Consider the following 19,454-nt stretch of genomic DNA (forward strand, 5'->3'; position numbering starts at 1 on the left):
ATATTTACTCCCTTTTTCTACAACTCATCATAAAACTCTATTTGCAATAATAAGAACAACTAATAGAACAGATATTTGTAGCTGCAAACTTATTTCATCCAATGATAATAAAGTATACAATTTTTTATTAATTCAGCAGGAATCAAAGTAAAAAAATATTAGTGTTTCTGGCAGGAATATTTCTTATAAAATGAATAGATTCTTTCAAAATTATACTGGAACTAGGCTAATAAACAACATTCAAGTCACTCATAACCAATTATATGCGTGAATGATTTAATAAAACTATACCGTACTAAATCGCGTGTGTAAAGATTGACATAACTGCTCCACGATAACCATTGAAAATGCAAACAAAAGTTTGCTTTGAAAATATGTTAAACTAGTAAACTTGGGCTAATAAATCAAAATGTATATTTTAAGGGGCAGCTTTCGGACAAAAGTTTGTTTCTGTATTGCGTTGTTAACATTATACGGTTTGTTTTGCGTGGAGGGCGTTGAATTCTCTATAAAGAAACGGGTGCGAAGAAAGGTTTTATTTACGAAAAGTAGTAAATTTTTTGTAAGTATACTCAAAACGCATCGATTTTGTTAATAATCAAATAAAATTTATAATAAATTTATTAAAATTTCAGTTTCGTTTGAATGGAAAAGATAATGTATTGAATTATACCACACTTATAGCTCATGGATGGGGCTTTCGTATAAATTATGAGTTGCCGTCATCACTAAATCAAAGAACAAGATTTTTTAAGAGAGATGTCCACAGTGAAGTTGAAAATATTCAAGATCCGTAAGTTATTTAATACTTTACACGAATTTGTCCTTTTATCGAGAATAAAACTGAAAAAAAGAAGAACAATAAAAAAACAGTCTTTAAGTTTCAGGAATTTTTAAAACATTGAGAACTGCATAAAAAATATCTTTCTACAAAAATTTTGAGAATGTGACGGTTATGACCGAGTTTTCTTTTTTCACCATTATTGTTAGTGTAATATCCTTCGTGATATAACTATTACTGTACGAGGAAATAGTAATATACAGGGTGGGTTATTTTAATATATGCACCCAAGTTACTTCAAAAGTAAGCGAGATACAGAAACATATTTAAGACCTTATTAAGACCATATTTAAGATTTAGATATGTTCAATATAGGAAGGAACATATATCAATTTACGTAATTTTGACCGTGAGGTCGTTTTTTATGATTAATTCAAGGTCACAGTTTTTTTTTAGTGAAAACTCCAATTTTTTGTAGCGGATTCGAAGCAAGTTTCGCATCCGGGCAATTTTACGTCTGTAATGATACTTCAATCGTTTCACCTTAAGGTTAAATTATAAAAAGCGGTTTATCTATATTTCTGTTTTACTTAAACATTTTAAGAATACTTTAGCAGGTGGATGAAGCACAAATGTTTAAATAACCTTAACCATTTTGACTTGAGGTCAATTATCAAGGTAATTCTCACACCTCACAAATAGAAATCTGAAGAGGTCATATCGGGTGAGTTTGCGGGCCAATTATCCGGAACAACCATTAACAATCTCACACTGTACCATAAGGCTATAGTGATACAGCTTTTGTGCTACAGTTAATAATCTATTTCTCTATGCCAGTAAGGACTTTCATTGGACCAATAATGGTTATTGTGTTTATTAAGTTGTCCTTCGCTTTTAAACATTGCTTCATCAGAAACAAAGTTAAAGAAGTCTGGATTATCTGCAATCTCCTACAAAATCCATTTACAAAATTCAACGTGCTAGAATGTCTTTACTTAGGAAAACGTTTAGCGTACATCTCATTACTGCAGCACAAGCATTATTATTACATTCTTCCAAAATCATAGTCATCTCCACGATTTCAGTAGGAGCGTAATCAGCCATTTTAAGACTTTATTTAATTTTACCAACATGAATGATGTGGTAGTATTGAACGCGTTTCATTAAAGTAAACTTTTTGTGCTTTATTAATATTGGTCATCCTCAACAGCTAATTACATACTAACAAAGTTTAAAATGGAATTTTAAACGTAAAATTTTCCGCGGATTTCGAGACTGCTACAAAAAATAAGGGTTCCCATTTTAGAAAATTACTCTGACCCTGAATTAACCGTGATAAACGGTCTCAAGTTCAAAACCACAGATACATGTCTCCCTCTGTCCTGAACCTCTTTGGTCTCAAACCTTTTTTTTTCTCTCGGTTGCATTCGAAGCAATTTGAATATATTAAAATGACCCACCTACTATGTACAGTAGTTTATTTGAAATACTTTGAATCATGTTTTTATTCATAGGAATACATATCCCTTTATATAATTTTTTTAGGTTCATTTCGAAAATTGTGAACTGTGTATTAAAACAAGTTTGCGGAGTATTGTCTCAACCATTCGCTCAAAATTGTGGAATATTCTGTGGAATTGGACGAATTATTGCTAGGTAAGCTTAATATTACATGTTTGAAGTTTTCTTTTAGACACTATTTCTATTCAAGAATTAATTTCAAATATGTTTAGGTATAATAAAAAATGTTAATAATATTTTTAACTTGTACTGTACTATAACTTTCTATGGTTTTCTATATTACAAGTATTAAAAAAAATACAAGCAACTTTTGGCTTTATATTTAAAACTTTTCTATATTAATATACAGTGTTATCAAATTATAACGATACAAACACTTTAATCAAAATCAAATCGACGCAGTTTAATAGGAAGATACATAAATTTGAAATAATATAATGAAATGACTGATAGATAATGGCTTGTTTGCAACAAAAAATCATTATGATCAACCCATCTTTGTGACGCATACTCCTTTTCAAGTATATATACCTAAAAAAAAATAAGAAAAATATTTGACAACTAATACCCTTAAAATAAAGTTTATCTCCATTGTGACTAAAAAAATCTCCATTATTGTTTCTGCTTTATATTTATGTCTCTGGTCGGTTAATTTATTTTGTGGTTTTATGGAGGATAAGGGACATAAATCAAATCCTTTTTGAAAATATGATTAAACGTTTGCCGTTTATGTCTCCTAATAATTTAAGATTTTGTAAAAAAAATTAATTAGTCAAGTAAGATTACAGCGCATCTTTTAATTTTTCTTTATGCCTTATATCTAGATTATTCAAAGTTAAAGGAAATATTGCGAATATTACACTTTTGGGACTACATATATTCAAATTTGTTTATCTTAATGGTTTAAACCATAATTAATGCTCTTAGCAAAGATCTTAGTTATTCTTGTGAATTAGTAACCAAAATTGGGAATCAGATGTTGTGTTTTGAGGTAAATTTGTCAATTACTAAAGTAAAAACGTTGGCAAGAAACAAATAGTTTGCTTTGGCATATGACTGATAAAACATCTGACTTATTGGAAATTTGAAATTTTCATTTAATTTTAATGTATATTAAAAGGGATGGCTACTCTAACTCAGTTAAAATACACGCGGCATTTTACAAATCGTTAAAAAACTCGTTAAAGGCTAATGCAATGAAATTGGCTATATCCGACTAAAAAGTTCTAATGCATTAATAATTGATAAAACATGGAAGATGCTGTAAATGTTGTCACATTAGATGGCTAATGCCTTGATATCTGTTGGGTATGAAATGAGTCACAGTTCAGAGTATTTCCAAATTACTCATTTTGACAACTGCATTTTTTACATTGCTTAGGATCTATTAAATAACATCAAACTTACGTCTAAACCATATATCCATATTTTGTCACTAATTATGGCAAAAGTTGATGACGTTGAAGCAATCTGAATGATTTTTAATTACAAGTTATGTGCCAGTTTGATGAAGTAATACGAGAACACTTCCTTGAAGTGTACAACAACTAGTCTTGATACATTATCCACTACGATAATATACTTGCCTGTACTTTATTATTTGTTCATAATTACTTATAAGAAATTGAAAAAGGAAAATAAATTTGAAAAGCAAAATAAAAATCGTGATTTAGTTGACATTTTAATTCGTTTGGTAGAAATGTAGAAATCAGAATAGTAATTGTAACTATAAAACTAAAATGAGAATAGTCGAATATAAGCCAAGATATTATTAAATACAAAAAAAAACCCTTTAGTCGAATTGGCCAATTAGCCAATTAGCAGAAACACGTGCCATTTCTATGTCGGTCATTTCTCAACATGGAATATCCCGACAAAACTACCCTTTTGATATTTAACTCTATAAGAATACTTTCTTGTTCTTTTAATAATTGAGAAAGCTAAAAAAACTCTTAATATAATATTAGAATATTTATGGAATATATGTATATCTTATAAAGGAAAGATAATAGGCGTATTGCGTATTACATTCGTGATATATTTCGACACCATATGAAAAAGGCCGAACCTATTTGTTTTTCGCCAGCACGCCTCTAAATAGAAAGATCATGTTAAGGACAATCAGTCATCTCCAGACATTATCCGGAAGAATAAATTGAATATGTTTTTATTGCTTTTTTAGTTCGCAAGGCATCGAAGCCGACTTTTTTAGGACCTTTGGGAAAAAATGTCAGCTTTATCAAGAAAGGTGTCCTGCCAGCTTTGAGAAAGCATCCATCTTCGGCTTTGGCTAAAAGAAATGATAATGGTATTTTCAATATATAATGAAAGTTTAAAAAATTATAGTGTTTTATTTTTCTTCCTATAAATCGCGAGTGAAAAGATATTTATTTGCATAAAACAAAATGACAATTTCAATAATATAAAAATAAATATTGCTAAAGTACAAATAGTACCATTACTAAGTAACATGCAATGCTTCAGCTTCAGGATCTTCTGTTTTCTCAATATCAGTTTAACTCAGCTAGCTTTAAAGAAGCTTACTTGCTGATAATCAGAGCAACTAATCTCACTCCAAGTAAAGCCTTCGGAATTCGCTAAAGAAATCGTGTTATTTAGCTCATTTCTGCCATTCATTGGTTTTGATTTTCACCAATAAGGCATTAAGATCTATAAGATATATAGAGTGATTCGTTTTGGCAATGACCATTTATATATGTGATCATTCTTGTTTTCCACCTTTACTGTCGTCGTCGATCGTCGGAAGAACATGGCAGACGGCTCTTTCAGGGATGTATGAAAGTTAACTGAATTATACCAATGCGTTTTTAATCTCATCTTGACATGCTAATATAAAACCGCTAATGTCAGGCCTAATTTTACTAAGGTTCAAAAGCTTACGCCTTCTAGAAATGTTTCAATATTTCTGCAAAATATTTCATGCCGTGGCGTATTAATTTGTGCTTTTAAACGCCTAAGTTGCTCGACTTAATAAAATCTGCAACTGTTATAGCCTTAAACTCTTTACTTTATTACTTACTAACTTATCATAACGACAAAAAGATCCTGTAGACTTCTTTCCAGAACTGTTCCATATTATTTTCTGGTGTTGAATGCTGAATCCCGTATATCCTTATAGTGTTTTTGTTAATCTTATGTGGTCTAGGCAACGTGGCTTAAAAGGTTAAAGCATTATATGAAGCGAATGCTGCGTTTTACAAAATAATAAGTTTTGTTTGACTTTGAACTGAAAAGAATATTTGTTAATATTTTTTTCACCTTTTAAAAATAACCTGTATAACCTATAAATAAAATGGTACAATAAATCCCAAAAATGTGCATTCTGGTATACCTATTTTAATTTTCAGTGCAGAATCTATTAAATTATTAATTCAGTCACTGTTTTCTATTACTATGTTAGTTGTCAAACTCCTCACCCACTGGAACTGCATATTGTCTTGAAGAGTTAATGATCAGTTTCAAGTGTCAAAGGCCTCTATGCGATCACCGAATATGGTAAAAGCACTTTTTGTTCCGAATTAGGTGATAAATTATATCAGAACTTAAAGCAACAACAGTCTTGCTGATGCCATACTGCAATTCCCAATGAAACCAAACTGTTTCGCTGATAAGATCTTAAAGATATTAACTAATTTAATTTTAATTTTTTGAGGAATTTTACAATAAAGTTAACTAAATGTATTGACCTATATCCTCTTTTCCAGAAATCGTTGTACAGCCACAAAAAGCAACTGCAACTACTGTTTATAGATAAACAAAAAGACAATAATTAAACAAATATTTTAAGTCTGTAAATTATATTTGTCATCTATCATAAAGTAGCATCTCATAAGCCAACCTAACACTATTCATATTTTCTTTGTAAATTCAGGTCAACGTTTGAAGTAATTACCACCTTCTTCTGCAAATACATACAATATTAAAGCCGTTATTCACACATTTTAGGAATCACACTTAGGATATTATTTTTTCATTTGCATACCTGTTTGTTCGTTTAGTTTTATCAAAATGAAATTATTATGTGTTATATTTTTGTTTTTTATTTTCATTATTGAAAACCATTCTTTAACGTATAAGGATCATCCTGTGCTCGATACAAGTAAACATCTTTTGTCAAGGCAAAAAAGATGGCTAGTCTGGAAGCCAGGAACTAACTGGGTATCTGTAAGTAGAGTCTTTTATACACATATTAAAAGTACTATTAAAATATAGAATTTATTTTAAATATTTTTTTTGTATCATATAGTATATACCAGTAGATAAAAGCTACAAAAATGCACAATTTAAGTAAAAAAATAATTACACAAGGTGTCACCATAGTGCCATATATGATAGCACAATATCGCCTTAGACGGAGATACTACAATATACTAAAAAAATAAACAAAATTGTTTGATAACCTGAGGGGAATAACTCATAAATCTTTTACATGTAGAGTGGGCTTGCGAAAACAAAACATAAAGGCATTTCTGTAGCTTGTTTTTTCAATTATATTGGAGTATCAAATTTTTTCCTGAAGGTCACCATTATTGTACTTCAGGAAAGGTTGAAATTTTACTTTTCTTTTCAATAGAACAATTTTTTTTCAGCATAACAAATATATATAGTAGAATCCGTAAGCAAGTGAGTGAGCAGCTAATTGTTCAAGTTTCTCTGGTCTAATCCCTTCTTCTCCAAAGGCTGATTTGCTGAGTCTTTTTTAATCTGTTCCAGGTCTTGTTGATTTTGAAAATCATTTTGCCCACCTTTGGCGTGTAGGGACCATGGTTTTTTGCGCGCATTTTTGACTGTAAGGTAAAGAATAGAATTTCTACTTACAAGGTATCCCTTTTCCATAAATTTTGGTGGTTTCTCCATGGTATGGTAGTTACTAAACTGTCCTAACTGCTGCTGTACTCTGATCAAACTGCTGTAAACTTTTGCTGCCCAAGAATTGCACTAAATGCTTCGATCCAAGTAAGTTGCTTATAAGGCCTTCATACTATTTGATTATTCGTTAATTTTTCATAGAAATTCCAACGACTTTACTGAAATTTGTCTTGCACTGTTTCTTGCTTCATCTTACTAAAGTAACGATGGTACGTTACCACGTAAGTAATTATGGATTTTTCATCTGGTTGCTCGACAAAAAATATCTTCATTATGCAGCTGTTTTGTCAACACAAGCTTACCTTTGGTCACATATTAAAGGCATTATTTAAATTATAAATAGAGTTAGACTTAGATAACTTATAAAATTGTATCAAATCCGGTAACAAAAGTAAGGCACCTTTCACAGACTTTGTTTCTTGATTATCAGTTGCCTCAATGGTAATGTTCTGGATCTGAAAACGTAAATTATTGTCCAAATGAACCCCAGCGATAATCTGGGATTTCCGTCTACGATATCTGGTGATCCCATGTTTTCTAAATGCACCTATTGCTGTTTCAAGAATTGCAAAGCTCTATCTGCGTTTTTCAGGTAATGGATACGCATTTTGCCTTTGGTAGGGCAAGGTAGACGTTCTTCAAATAAAACTTCAAGAAGTTTTGATAAGGTTTTTTTCATGGCAATAAATCCACAAGTAGATGTTGTTCTTCCAAAATGTGAAACGACTCAACATTATACTGTAGATATTTTGACACTGTTAAATTAGAAAGAGAACACCTCATTGAATATTGAGGCAGATACTTCATAGTAAACAAAAGTTCACGCCACACATCTACACATCTGGAGACAAAATACTTTTAATAAAATATTTATTTTACATTATGTATTATATTTAGGACATGTAATCTTAATAATTAACTACTGCAGAAAAAATGATCTCCCTGAAGAATGAAATAACGATCAAGTAGGCAAAGGCCCACATTAGTAATTAAGAAAACAAAATAGCGGATACATTGGCCAAAAGGAGATTTAATAGGATACCTCTTAGATCAATACTAATGTGCGTACAAAATACGATGCACAAAACCGATGGACAACAAAATCAAGAATGCGTCCATCGAAAGCGTTTTAAAACACATTAGGATATTTATACTTTATGTGCCATTTAAAGAACAACGTTAAAATCTTTTAAAAAAACTAAGAGGCAAAGGTAAAAAGAAAGCCTAAAACATCCTTGGTAAATGTCCGGCACTTGTGAAACAAGGAATAATTTACTTTATAAGCTCATTAGCGTTTTGCCATTGCAAACATCAAAGAAAGCAAACCGGGTCAAATTATTGGCTTCATCAGAGACCTAATGACGGACAACATAGTTGACCCTCTCAAACCCGCCTTAGAAAAGTCAGCTTACATACCTTTTACTGCTTAACCATTCTCCAAGTAGCTAATCCAATTTGTGGAATTGATTGTGAAGTGGTTCGAGAATCTTTGCAAAATGACACGTTAGAGAAATTAGACAATAATTCGTAAGATAATCCTCATTATCCTAATTATTATAGATAGGTGTAACAGATCATCCTGCACTTGAAAAGTAGACGTAACAAACCTAATTTTGTATTTTAAAATTTAGAGCATTTACTAATAATTAAATTTAAATTTCGTAAATATGCATAGATACTGATAAATTCCTTTTGTAATTTATATTTTATTAAAATCTACATAGTCTATTATATACAAATTTTAGGTTATTTTTGGTATAGGTATACCAGTAAATGTACAAGCCCAGAGTATAACCCTTGGGTGTGTAATGAAAGCTTTCTATCAGCTTCCAAACAATAGCACATATTTTACGCATCCAGAATATTATTCAACTCTTACTAGAAAAACACGGTCCGCTACTAGATGGAAGATTTATGAAATGATTGAAAATTATCTTAACAGGTAGGCAAAAATACAATTAACTTTGTATTTAATATAATGACGTATTTGAAAGTTATATCCTTATGCTATTCTCGTAAAATAAATTAAATTTTTTTAATTTATATCCACTAGCAGAAAGAATAATTTATGATATGTTGTTACTCTCCAAGGTTCTTAAGGTTTTACATATGGAACTAAAGTTTCCAAATTAGTTAATTTTTGTTATGTTAAAAAAAAAAAAAAAGTATTAACCTCCAGTATTTAAGGTTATTAATAATTTCCTTAAAGTATTTAACTTTTAATTATTTTGTTACCTTAAAATTACGGAAGTTTTACTTGACTTCTTTATAATACCTTCTTTAGGTCAGTTTACTTTATTATCATTACTCTAATTCCTGTTATATATTCAGGTTAAATATATAATTATATAGTAATATAATTTTTAAACTCTTTAACAAAAATTAATATTTACACTCTAAAGTGTTAAAGGTATGATCCCTAAAAAAAAATCCTTAAAATTCTGGTATTTTCTCTTCAATGCTACATAATGTATATATCGCTACGATTCGCCTGCTTAATTATTTAACATCAAGCAATGAAGTTTTTCCAGAGTTTTGCAAAGTTACTTGAAGCGAATGCACAATTCGGTTTAAACAATTTAAATCGGTTTTAAATCAATTTGAAATTCCCAAATCAGGGCTTTACAACATCGTTAGAAAAATTCTCGTGCACAATAAGTTATTACATTTCTAAGAGTACCTTAGACGATCATGCAGTTGTATGAAAAACACTGTTAATTTTAAAATTTATCTTAATTATACCGAGCTGGATTTAAAGCTTTACATTACGAAGGTCTAAATGGGTAAATGTTGGTATATATTCATCATATGTAAAAATCAAACTATCATCATCATTTATCATATATCATCATTATTTTTATTTTATTTTTTATCGATTTCCGAACACATTAATTATATCTATTTCTACTGCTCAAAGTCTCTTACAGGACTGTAATTCTTCAACTTGATGTAAATAAATTCAAATTAATCGTAATAATAAAAATACAATCTTATTAACTTAGGGAAACTCAAATTAGGTGTTTATTTTTTTGATGCTTATATGTTAAAGGACTTTCATTATATAAATAATTTTTCGATTTATTGTCGTTTAATATACATTTAACTCCTTTGAAAACACGTAAAAATGCAGTTTGAATGTCAAAATTATAGATATATTTTAGAAATGACTATTTAGGAATAAAGGTCTGTACTTACTATTTGAAAAACTAATGTTACTAACTACTTTTATAAGAATTTATTGATCTAAATGAAGGCAGAGATTATAATGATAATTGAGAATTTTAAAGCATTATAGCTTCTCTTGATAAATTATTTTCAAATTATAGTATTTTAAATATTTCTTTCATAAACGTATTTTAAAAAAATTCCTAAAATAAAAAGGTGAAAAATGTTTTAATTAATTAAGCAGCGATTTCTCTTGTCGAAGCGAAGGGATTCTTTCGAAATCATGAGCAAGTTTAGTAATTATATTCTGCTGATGAAAATTTAATTACTTTCTTTGAAACATGCTTGCCTCATTATTATTTCCTTGCTAATTTTAAATAATTTTATATTTAAAACCTTATAAAATAGGTTCTAATTCTATAGAGTTTCTATCTTGTATTTTATGCTCTTATGTAAGCCTAGATATATTTTAAATTCTAGAAATAACTACCCAGATGGAAAAGCGTGCCTTTTAAAATCAATATGTGAAATATCCGCCGTACCTTTAGAACAAAAGTCCGGCCTCATAGCTGAAATTTTCCACAGCATTTTTACGTAAGTATCCAAGGTATTTTTATTCAGTTTATTTGCTTGGTTGAATTTGAAAAAGTCTTAGAAAAATGTAGTGTATGTGTTGTAATGCATATTTGTTCATACTATTTTTTTTTTTAATCTATAAAGTAAAGAAAGTCCTAAATAATAGTGTCGCGCTTTTACTCTTCGTTTATGTATAAATTAAAATATTTGATACACAAAAATAGTCAACTGATTTAATACAAACCTGTAAGACTATTGTTACACCCCTACACACTACGACAGAATGGCTATTAGAAAAATGTATTTACTAAAAACATTTATTCATACTGTATTTACTTACTACTTTTTATTTCAATTGAAAAGTCGTCAATATTCAAACTTAAACTGGCCTCCTAACGGCGAGGGCTCCTTATCTATTAGATAGACCACTGTTCTAGAACATTCTCCAATTTTCTACATGTGTCCCGAGATGTCGCAAGGTGTACCCACCGCTCCCTTCATCCTTGTTGCACCTTCGGGTCTATGTTACGAACAAGATGATGGTAGATGGTATATTCGTGGCTGTTAAGATAGTTATATAGTTATAGCTTATATGCATCTTGATTGTTATGAATATAAGATAAAACCTGTTGCTATGACAGCCTGACGTTATGTGCAGATGCACTTTTATTATAAAATTAAGGCCTTACTTAGATTAAAACTTTTCAAATAAATCATCATTTTGGGATATTAGTGCCCTATAGCACATTTTTTTCATTGAACCTCTCTGTCTGTCAATGAAGTGAGCAATTTTTATTATACATTAAATTGATAATTTTTTAAGGACATTAATAAAACATTATTCTATATTAATAATTAGAATTTTCGTTAGGAAATTACTATTTTAGTTAATGTATAGTAACTCATAAACTCTATTTATTATAATTTTAGGCCCTCGTCAACGGATGATAAAATTGAAAATCACGTTCACAACGAATATCATGCAGCTGAGAAGTTAGGGAAGGAAGTAGAGAATTGTGATCATATATTTCCAGAGTGCCCGATTGACCCAGTTCAGCAGTTTTCCAAGTTTATGACAGTTAATAAATTTATGCGATAGAGATTGGATAAAATACATTATTTAAAACCGAGTTTTTTTATAGTTTGATTTATATGCGACGATTTCGATATTAAAGCCTTTTTATATTATATTTAACGCCAGTTTAAATTAACTACAACAGCAAAAAAAATTTCATAAATAATTTTCTATTTTACGTTAACTGCCATTATAAACGCGAGACTTGGGCGTTTTGTTTTCCCATTTTCTAAGCTAAGGACTTTCGGTTGGGATCTTTTGTGTTAACAAGCGTTTTAGAAATTACAACGCGAAACTTCGCTATTTTGAGAAAGCTGTTAACAGAATTAATTTTTTAATTATTTCTTTTTTAATTTGTTCTTCTTTAATGAGAGCTCTGTTTCTAATTAGATATTTAAAAAAATAAATAATTACTAAATAAATGAGCCAATATTTTAGCCAAGTATTGAATAACATAAAATTAAATAAATTGAATTTTATGAACGAATAAATATTTCCAGGTGTAAATGGAAATTTTATCATTTATTAGTCAGTCAGAGAAAATAAGAAATAAACTTTTTAAGAAATAAGAAATAAAATTATTTATCTGTTGTAACTATAACTCTGTATCTTGAGGACAAATAAAAAAGTTTTGAAGTTGAAGAAGTTTGAAGTTATATGACATAAATAAATCGCAAACAACTTTTTGTACTTTCTCAATTCTATTTGTATCTACCTTTATTAGAAATGGTACATATAAAATGTCATAATAGTTGAACTGACTTAACACTAATGAAAGAATATGCTAATTTATTTTTTGTTTGACCATTAATAAATGGCGGTGCGGATAAGGCATCGTTAAGGAAATACAAGTGTATATAATATCCTGCTCTTTAAAGCGAAGTTCTGTATCAATTCTTAGACCAAGATTTTTTGCGCAATTAGTAAATTGTAAGCCCTTATTAAGATCTAACATAAAACGATCCATACACTTACCAAAAACCATTGCAGAAGATTTAAGTGGATTGATAAGCACTCCTCTGTTAATTCTTTATTAATTAACGCTTGTGCCACAAGCTAAGTACTGGTGATAAATGAATAAAGAACTTGCGTGTCGTCAGCATTAAAATGTGCCATAATATTCTTCATACATGATTTACAGTTGCAAATATATATTATGAATAAAAGTGGCCCTAAATATTGAATAGACGAATGACCAGAATCTATTGAGTTTGTAATGTCATTAGTAATATTGAAAAGCGTCGTAACACAACTATATCCACTTCGATATTCTGACTGACAGGTAAAATATCATTTATCTGTAAGAAAGACTTCGTATTTAATTATCCATAATTTTTTCCAAGAGTTTTAAGAGGCAAGATAAAATACTAATGGGTCTTAACTCATTAAAACTTACAACGTTTTTATTTTTAGGAAGAGAATATTTTATACATTAACTTATACTACTGTGATTATTAGATAGATTTTTTTCAATTTATCTGGAAATACTTCCTCTATGAGATAGATTTCTTAAATCTGCAGCCGATGCCAATCACTGAATATTATACAGCTGTGTCCTCAACTCATCTATGCTCACCGTCTGAAATTCATATTTGTTATTAATATTTTGTTTTAAATTATTAAAATAATACTCTAATAATAAAAAAGGATCAGCTTGTTTTTTATTTTGAGAAAATTGCAAAAAATGTTTATTTATATCTATGGGTTTATTCAAATTATCAGGAGGAGATGTATCTTTAGGTTTGGATATTATATGTAACTTTCTTAATTCTTTTCAAATAAATTTTAAATATTTTTTTTGTTCGGTTTTTAGGTTTATAGGTATTCCAATGACTTTTACCTTTGTATTTTTTATACGCTTTATTCCTAAGTTTTATCATGGTTTCTATAGCATCTATTAGCAAGCTATTTAATTTTTATACTTTTTAAAGGAGCCAGAACATCAAAAATACCTATTATTAAGTTATTAAAATATGATAACTTTTTAACAGAGGTAAGGGAAAAGATATATGTAAGAGGACACACTCGACGCGCAATTAGGGTTAGAATGACTTTTTTCAACAAGACTTAATGATGTGTATGAATCTAAGTAGTTTTTTAACACACAGATTCCAAAATGTTGCATATTTTTTTATACAAAGAAATTCTTTATGCTTGTCCAATGTCCTTTATCCAATTTTTTGTAGGCTTATTTATCAATGTTTATGATTCGTATTCGTCGCATATTTGTTGCTCGACAAGACTTCAGTTTTGGTTCGATTATTAAGATCAAGACAATTGTATTTTATTAGCTAGGAAAGATGCCTTGACAAGTCATAAGTGAAATTGACCGTGCAAGAATTGTAGCTTTACTTGAAGAAAGTCAATCTCAAAGCTTCGTGACTAATAGAGTTGGAGTTTGGCAAAGTAATTCTCTTCCTGATAGATGGAGAAGCGGTAGAAGGCGTGTAACTAATCAACAACAGAATCCAACTATGGCAATACCATCACTCTAAAGAGATATGCGTAATGCTTTGAGTTTAATTATTGGTCTCTACATTGCGGAGGCGAGTACTGGTAATAGGTTTAAGGTGTCACCAACCATTAAGATAGTTAACAACCATTAGAAGTACCCCGACTAGAACTTGAGCACAAAGTCGACTACAGTGGGCACAAGAGCACCTGCAGAATTTTAGAACTTGGTGTTTCTTTCTGAAGAAACATAAATTTGTTTGGTGCAAGATACTTACTGGATACGGGTATGAAGGGAGTCAATAAGAGCTGCCCAGCTCACCCCTTACTACTCTTTGCAGGAGAAATTGCTGGTGTCATGTCTATTAATCGCAGAGAATTAATTTATTTTCAAGGCACAATGACTTGTGACAGACACATAATGGAGATTCTAGACCCTTACGTCAGACTATGGCGAGCAGCTGTTGCGAGGTTTTCGTTTTTATGGATGATACCGGCCGACATAACCACACTAGAGCTGTAAATAAGTATTTACAGTCATAAGGCATTAATTGTTTGGACTAGCCGGCACTATTAACATAGAACATACTTGGGACATCAAGAGCAGCAGTGCGCACAAACCGCCCAAGGACTTTACGAGATCTTGTTTATGCTGCTCGGGAAGAATGGCACAATATTGCTTAACACCATATTTTTAATCTCATAGACAGTATGGGCAGACATAGCGTATACGTCTCAAGCTTGCATATACGTTAGAAATAAAAATACACAATATTAATTATTTTTTCCGAAAATCGATAAGAAATAATAACATTTTTGACAACATATTTGAAAGAAAAAGTCAATATTTCCTCCAACTTGATTGTTGCCTGGCAACCGAAAATAACAGTAAGGAAATATTCATTTCTGTACTGTAAGGAAATGTTATTTCCATACAGTAAACTTTAGAACATAAATGCGAACAGGCTTTTTCCTAAACAATTTTATTTTTAAAACTTTCAGCACAAACAAGGTTAATATTATATTTTAAAATTATTACTTATTATTTGTTATATTTACTGTTATTTGACAATTAGTACAAGTATTGAAAACTGAAAGAACTTGGGAACTAATAGCATTATTTTGTTGAATATTTTCCAAACTAATAATTTTATTTGTATGACAATAACTATTACTATAAATGATCTTGATGTATTGGTTTTTGAATCCGGTATGGTAACTAAAAGTTTAGATAGTAGGTCTTGTATATCTAATACAGTCATTTTAACCAGCTCGTCCATTCTGCAAGCTCCGGAAATTCCAAATATTACAGCTACCTACAACAATAAATAAGCATGTAAAGAATCCAAATATAATTTGAAGTTTTGTAAGTTACCTTAATCATTAAATATTCCTTGTCTGGAGCTTCCTGAATAAATTTGTTTATTTCTTTTTTAGTTAAAATCTTGGATTTTTTTGGCTTATAGGCATGTGCTTGTTGTTTCAGGAATGCCCGAAGTTTTGAATATTCAGATATATCCACATCATCTCTAATTGCAAGGGTTGCCTTCAGCATTGAATAATTGGCCCATAAAGTTGAAGAATCCAAGTTCCAAGAAGTATGCCATTACAACATTTTCCGAGAAAGAAGTTACATTTTTATTCGTACGGTAGTCCATGAAGCGGTTGTATGCATAGTTATACTTATTTCTAGATTTTACTGGTAACAATTCCAATGATGCAGCATTCATTGCCTCCGTGAGTTCTGGGAGGGTTTCAGAAATGGAACAGTCATTATCACTCATCATTTTACACGTTACTTTGGCTTTTTAAAACGTTAAAAAATCAACACTTTGGAAAGACGCCACAAATAAACTTTTCACTCGTCAAGTTTGACAATTTAAAATTATGTACTTCGTTTCCGTAGTTACAAAACAATGTTTCATGGCTTCTTTTATTTAAAGGAAAAATAATAATGTTGATTTAAAATTTTTAACATGATTAGTAATAATTTACCGTAATTTTAATGATTCCCGATTTTCGGAAAAATAGTATGTAGACCTCGTAGGAAAAGCCACATTCCCGGACTCCGTATTGCCAGTCTCGGCTTGCGCCTCGACTGGCAATTTTTACGATCGCCCGGGAATGTTAAGCTTTTCCTACTAGGTATACAATATACTATTCCAGTACATTTATTAAGAAAAACTGTAAATTTGTTTATTTCAGTTTGTTTATTTCAACTTATCCTGTATTTAAAAAAAAATATTGAGAGTAATAGAGTTTTTTTACAGGCATTTTAGTTTTTTCTTAATTAAAACTTTTAGAAATTTAGGGTGATGCAAAGCTTTTGAATCGATGTATAGTTTTTCAAAAGAAGCTATAGGGAAATGCTCTGATATCCCTGATTTTGTTAAAAGTACTAATGATGTCCAAGCCTTCCAAGCTCAAGAGATGCTCTGAATATCTTTCACTAGGTGTGGCAGGAGTAGTTCTAGACCTAAGTCTTAGTATTAGCCTTTTGGTAATTCTATCAATATGCCTTTTTATATAATGTATATTAGCTTCGATGGCTTTATCATATCTTTTTAGTTATTAAACATTTTGTTGAACATTATAGGCAATTTCAATTTAAGCTCCCTCCAGAGGCAACTAAACCGGGATAGTATAGTTAAATCTTGTGAGTATTTAAAGGAAGTTGAACGGGCCTTCACTTTAACTTTTAGGAATTAAATTTGGTTCTTTTTACTTATTTATAGTTTACTTCAAAAAATAAATTAGACTATTTTTTTCATTCACTACTTCTATACATTGCATATAACAAGGAAAATAGATTTATGGTTAAAACATATATTCGGTACACGTGACCGTCCTGATCGGCAACAAGTTCTTGTTATTGGTTTTTCTTTTTCCATTTCATTCTAATCAATTTTACGTCTTGCTATTTTTAAAAGCGGACCCCAGGATATGCATATTCATGAATGCTTTATAGTTGGGACAGCTATTTCGACTGGGAAATCCTGATTTATATTCTCCTACAGTAGATATATAAGCCACTAGCTATAAATAGGTCTGAGACATCCCATTTAAAAGTTATAAGTTTATTTTGCTGACCTAAATATTGATAAATAAATGAATAAATTACTAACCAATTAGTATAAAATTTAGATGTTTAATAGACCAGTATTACGAGGTACTAAAATTATTATATTTATTTATAAACCTTGTTAAAAATCAGAAGAAGGTAAATGTTACCATTGGATTTAGGAAGAAGGTCTACGATCAATCAGCGTCTGAAGATCCTTCCTAAAAATAAAAGGTTGGTCTTTTGGTTCTTAGAAATACTTTTGCAAAAAAATTTAACAAAAAAATATTTTAACAGATAATAAATAATTATGATTTCAACTACATAGATTTCCTCCAAATCCAAAAAGAAACTAAACAAACGCACAAAAGAAAAAAAAACGACCGAATCCTAATGTTCCGATTTCATAAAAAGGCGCCTTTCAGCCAAAACGATCTTTAACCCAGTTGACAAATGATTCGAGGGGCATTCACAACCGGGCTTTACAGCGTCCGAAACCTTAACCAAGCCCAATATATTACAGTATCTGAAAGACCTTTCCTTTGATATTACACCCCTGGAATATGGGTCAGCCAAAAATGTAATACGAAATCGGGATATTTTCGTCTTTACTTCAATCCTCTACAGGGAACACGGATTATGAAAGGAAATATTATACATAAACATAAACTGCACTGTTCTATAAATAGACTATTTATTTATCATAATTTAATAGTATAGCTAGCATCTCTATTTTTCCCGACATTCTAGAATTTTGTATATTTAACAAGGGTAAGAAGGACAACGAGAGCAAAGATAAAGTATTATTGTAAGAAAAGACATAAAGTATAGAGAGCAAACCATCTGTATCAATTAGCAAATCAGTGATCAATCAGCAAATTTCAATATTGGCAAAAATTGTATACTTTTAGATTGTCCAATTTTTTAATTTAAAATCAATATTAAGTAATTAAGAGCAGAACACTGTTTTTTTGGACTATAAAACGAAAACCTTTGAGACTTTCTAAGTAGTTATTACTTCGAGCCCAAAATAAATAGTTATTATGCTCATCCAATCAGTATTAGCATTAATGTGATTAAATCTAAAGCAATAAGCCATCATTAAGGTCAAAATGTAATGCATAACTACCCTGCATAAATAACGAAATACTTTATAAAGTTGTGGCAAAATATGATTTATCAGTCAAGTCCTTTAAGCAGATTTTTCAGAAAACTTATCTTACATAAATAAGGTTATTACAGGAAAAGTACTACATTAAACCAATCTGAAAGAAGGAAGAAGTAAATTCTTTGTTATTAATTGTACATAGGATGTAGTAGAAACTATTATTATGCAATTAATTTGTATCAGTTATTCTTTTAAATGATTCTGTCCCAATCCACCCCTATATGTAAGGTGAACTTGATACTCATATATTTTGCGTTTAAAATAAATTATATCTGACCGTAGTGCGAATTCAGACAACAAAAAAAATAAATAAAAGTATTTCCTTTTGGAAAACTTGTGATTTTTTTTAATATAAAAATATGAAAAAATCACTTATAGATGATAGATATAAAATTTAACTTAAAGTCTTTAAAAAGTTAGGTAAATATTATTCTTATTTTACTTTAGCTTCTATTTTGGAAGATTGGATTAGATCCTTCATCTTTAATATCTGGATAAGTAAAATATTCCGCTGTTAAATGATTCAATGTCTTCTTAAAAAAATTATAATATAAACTCTTCAATAGGGCCCAAAATGTCATTCAAATAACAAAACTTTAATATTTTGCATTAACTTTATTGCACATCAATTTAATTAATAAAAATGTTTTCAAGACTATTTTTATCTTAATAAGTTTCCTCTAAGCCTATATTAGAATCATTTATATCTAGATCAGTATCTTCTTTTTTCTAGATCAAAACTCTGGCTATTTATATCAGAATTACT

The 19,454-nt window shown here is 29.9% G+C and overlaps 1 protein-coding gene and 1 long non-coding RNA gene across 2 annotated transcripts; one reads left to right on the plus strand and one right to left on the minus strand.

Moving 5' to 3' along the window:
• Window positions 1-290: 290 nt before the first annotated feature.
• Window positions 291-12,063, plus strand: LOC126734265 (uncharacterized). Its single transcript, XM_050437807.1, has 8 exons — window positions 291-562; window positions 636-793; window positions 2,327-2,437; window positions 4,485-4,591; window positions 6,282-6,487; window positions 8,938-9,134; window positions 10,838-10,951; window positions 11,864-12,063. The coding sequence occupies exons 1-8, from the start codon at window positions 410-412 to the stop codon at window positions 12,030-12,032; spliced, it is 1,215 nt and encodes a 404-aa protein (XP_050293764.1). The 5' UTR covers window positions 291-409; the 3' UTR covers window positions 12,033-12,063.
• Window positions 12,064-15,425: 3,362 nt separating this feature from the next.
• On the minus strand, window positions 15,426-16,530 carry LOC126734328 (uncharacterized). The gene is made up of 2 exons (XR_007660024.1): window positions 15,835-16,530; window positions 15,426-15,775 (listed from the first exon to the last, which is right to left on the minus strand). It is a non-coding gene; the product is annotated as an uncharacterized LOC126734328 (long non-coding RNA).
• Between the last annotated feature and the right edge of the window lie 2,924 nt (window positions 16,531-19,454).

Source organism: Anthonomus grandis, chromosome 3 (assembly GCF_022605725.1).
Source record: "Anthonomus grandis grandis chromosome 3, icAntGran1.3, whole genome shotgun sequence".
NCBI classification, from domain to species: domain Eukaryota; kingdom Metazoa; phylum Arthropoda; class Insecta; order Coleoptera; family Curculionidae; genus Anthonomus; species Anthonomus grandis.

Coding starts and splice junctions, on each gene's coding strand:
- LOC126734265 (XM_050437807.1), top strand. CDS start 410: ATGTATATTTTAAGGGGCAGCTTTCGGACAAAAGTTTGTTTCTGTATT. Junction 9,135..10,837: donor ATTGAAAATTATCTTAACAG/GTAGGCAAAAAT, acceptor TTTAAATTCTAG/AAATAACTACCCAGATGGAA. Junction 10,952..11,863: donor ATTTTCCACAGCATTTTTAC/GTAAGTATCCAA, acceptor TTATAATTTTAG/GCCCTCGTCAACGGATGATA.